General features: G+C 40.6%; 1 protein-coding gene across 1 annotated transcript in view; it reads left to right on the top strand.

Annotated features, from left to right (window-relative positions):
• Positions 1-2,270, top strand: part of LOC115411736 (tissue factor-like) — a 17,703-nt gene extending 15,433 nt beyond the window's left edge. Inside the window, exon 6 of the mRNA XM_030123956.1 lies at positions 1,379-2,270. Within this exon, the coding sequence (XP_029979816.1) occupies positions 1,379-1,524 (146 nt within the window). The 3' untranslated portion in view covers positions 1,525-2,270. The remainder of the gene's footprint in view (positions 1-1,378) is intronic.
• Positions 2,271-3,660: the final 1,390 nt, after the last annotated feature.

Raw genomic sequence — 3,660 nt, 5'->3', positions numbered from 1 at the left:
TTTTTATTTTCTTTATATTTTCTTTATTCTTATTTCACACTCTTTTATTCAATAATGTTGGTTCCTTTGTTTGGATTGAACTCAAATCCTGTTCTGATGTTAGTTGTGAACTAATAGAATCTGAACATTTGAACAGGATCTGAAACTGGAATGTCTGGAAAACAGAATTTCAGTTTGAACACAGTTGGAACATTTACTGATAGAACACTAGATCCTGTTGGGATCAAATACAAATGTGTTTAGGATTTGTGCAGATTTCTGCTGGAATTCAATTCTTCCAGGAAATAATCATGTAAAAAAAGAAACAAACCAAAAATGGCCTTTTTAACAGAATCATGATATATTGTATTGTGATCCTAGTATTGGGATTTGTATCGTATCACCAGATTCTTGCCGATACACAGCCCTATTCGTGTATATTGTACATATTTAGAAGTTATTTTATATATTTTTGCAGTTGTTATGGTCGTTTTTATTTTGTTCTATATTTTTTTAATCTCATTTCCTGCTTCATTCACTCAGTCCTGTGTGTCTGTTTGTTCTGATATTACACCTCAGTCACTTTATGAATGGTCTCTATTTATTTGGGTTTATTTGAATCATTACAAAGTGAAAATGTGAAAATGGTTTTTCTATTGGATCTAAAGCTCAGGTGTCAAACATGCGTCCTGGGGGCCAAATCCAGCCCACCAAAGGGTCCAATCTGGCCCTGGGACGAATTTATGAAATGCAAAAATGACACTGAAGATATGAACAATCAGTGGTGTTCAAATCATTTTAGGTCATTTCAGTCGAAAGTGGATCAGAACCAGTCAAATACTATCCGAATAAACTATAAAGAATGAAAACTGCAATTTTTTTCTCTTTGTTTTAGTATAAAAAAAGTAAAATTACACAAGAATAGTTACATTTACAGACTAGCCTTTTACAAAAAACCCTGAAATTGCATAATTGAAGTATGTTGAATTTTAATCATATTCTGCCTGTTCTTAAATGTTTGGTGTGTTTGTAGATCCACTGTGATCTGTACGTTGGGATTCACATGAATACATAACAAACTAAGGCAGAATATTGTTCACATTGCACTGATTTTTCTTAAGAATTTTCAGGTTGTTCATATTAGTTCATGTTATGTTTGAGTACAGTTCGTAGATTTAAACATTTTCATGATGGAATTGGACTTTTTTCACTCAAAAGTTCTTATCCTATTATTTATATTATTGTACTGGTTCAGTCCACTGCAGGTCACATTAGACTGAATGTGGAACCGAACTAACAGCAGTTTGACTGAACTGACCGAGAGCTTTGTTTTTCTGTCTAACCCATGGCTGCTGTGTGTGTGTGTGTGTGTGTGTGTTGTGTGTCCTGTGGTCCACAGTGTACTCAGTGGGTGTGATCGCTGGTGCCATCTTCATCATCCTCCTCCTCATCGGCGTCATCATCGCAGTCACAGTCATTTGTTGCAAACGCAGGAAGAAGACTCTGAAAAAAGAAAAAGAAGGAGTTCCACTGAATACAGTCTGAGAAGTGTGTGTGTGTGTGTGTGTGTGCGTGCGTGCGTGTGTGCGTGTGCGTGCGTGTGTGTGTGTGTGCGTGTGTGTGTGCGTGTGCGTGCGTGTGTGTGCGTGTGCGTGCGTGCGTGTGTGTGTGTGTGTTGAACACTACAGTTCAGTCCTTCCTATAGTTTCTGTGAAACTGGTTTTAAATTCCTGCTGTTTTGCTTCTGGATCGTTTCCTGCTGCAGAAACAGTCTGTGTGACTGTGGGTTCGAAGGGTTGGCGGTTCGAATCCTGGCTCAGACTGGTCCACATGTGGAAGTGCCCTTGGGCAGGACACTGAACCCTAAAAGTCTCCCAGTGGGACCAGTATGGCAGCAGCTGTCCACTGGTGTGAGTGAATGGCAGGTGTGTGAAGGCTTCAGACACAGGTCCAGTGTGTGAAAGCAGCGTACGGAGCAGACCTGAACGTGTTCTGGAGGAAAAGCTGAACCTTCTGCTGAACCTTCTGCTGTATGTGACGCACCGACGCCTTCTGTCCTCTGGAAACATCTGGACCTGCTGCTTTTATTTATTCAGTCTTTTTTTTATTCTCTAACTTAAACTTGGTGGAAGCTCTACTTTATGGGAATCAAGACCTAGTATATTTTATTTTTCTATCAGATGGTTAATTTATTATTTTTGTCTGAAATTAACATGTTTTAACTTCAGATCTGAGATTCTGTTGGTATTTGGTTAAAATCTGTAAAGAATAAATGTTTGACACAACATGAACAAACCTGTGTATTTGTGTTGGATTTCAGTCTTTGATCATAAACAGAGATTATATATATATATATATATATATATATATATATATGTATATATATATATATACACAGTACAGGCCAAAAGTTTGGACACACCTTCTCATTCTTCACATTTTCTTTATTTTCATGACTATTTTCATTGTAGATTCTCACTGAAGGCATCAAAACTATGAATGAACACATGTGGAATTATGTACTTAACAAAAAAGTGTGAAATAACTGAAAACATCTCTTATATTCTAGTTTCTTCAAAGTATCCACCCTTCGCTCTGATGACTGTTCTGCACACTCTTGCCATTCTCTTGATGAGCTTCCAGAGGTAGTCACCTGAAATGGTTTCCTAACAGTCTTGAAGAAGTTCCCACAGATGCTTAGCACTTGTTGGCCCTTTTGCCTTCACTCTGCGGTCCAGCTCACCCCAAACCATCTCGATCGGGTTCAGGTCCGGTGACTGTGGAGGCCAGGTCATCTGGCGCAGCACTCCATCACTCTCCTTCTTGGTCAGATATCCCTCACACAGCCTGGAGGTGTGTTTGGGGTCATTGTCCTGTTGAAACATAAATGATGGTCCAACTAAACGCAGACCGGATGGAATGGCATGTCACTTCAGGATGCTGTGGTAGCCATGCTGATTCAGGTTGCCTTCAATCTTGAATAAATCCCCAACAGCGTCACCAGCAAAGCACCCCCACACCATCACACCTCCCCCTCCATGCTTCACGGTGGGAACCAGGCATGTAGCATCCATCCGTTCACCTTTTCTGCGTCGCACAAAGACACGGCGGTTGGATCCAAAGATCTGAAATTTGGACTCATCAGACCAAAGCACAGATTTCCACTGGTCTAATGTCCATTCCTTGGGTTTCTTGGCCCAAATAAATCTCTTGTGTTTGTTGCCTCTCCTGAGCAGTGGTTTCCTAGCAGCTGTTTGACCATGAAGGCCTGATTCACGCAGTCTCCTCTTAACAGTTGTTGTAGAGATGTGTCTGCTGCTAGAGCTCTGTGTGGTATTCATCTGGTCTCTAATCTGAGCTGCTGTTAATTTGCGATTTCTGAGGCTGGTGACTCAGATGAACTTATCTTCAGCATCAGAGGTGACTCTTGGTCTTCCTTTCCTGGGGCGGTCCTCATGTGAGCCGGTTTCGTTGGAGCGCTTGATGGTTTTTGCGACTGCACTTGGGGACACATTCAAAGTTTTTGAAATTTTCTAGACTGACTGACCTTCATTTCTTAAAGTAATGATGGCCACTCGTTTGTCTTTACTTAGCTGATTGGTTCTCGCCATAATATGCATTCTAACAGTTGTCCAATAGGGCTGTCAGCTGTGCATCAACCTGACTTCTGCACAACACAAC

The sequence above is a fragment of the Sphaeramia orbicularis genome, chromosome 20 (genome assembly GCF_902148855.1).
Source record: "Sphaeramia orbicularis chromosome 20, fSphaOr1.1, whole genome shotgun sequence".
Lineage (NCBI taxonomy): Eukaryota > Metazoa > Chordata > Actinopteri > Kurtiformes > Apogonidae > Sphaeramia > Sphaeramia orbicularis.
Note: the sequence above shows the minus strand (reverse complement) of the source record. Positions and strands in the feature narration are given on the sequence as shown.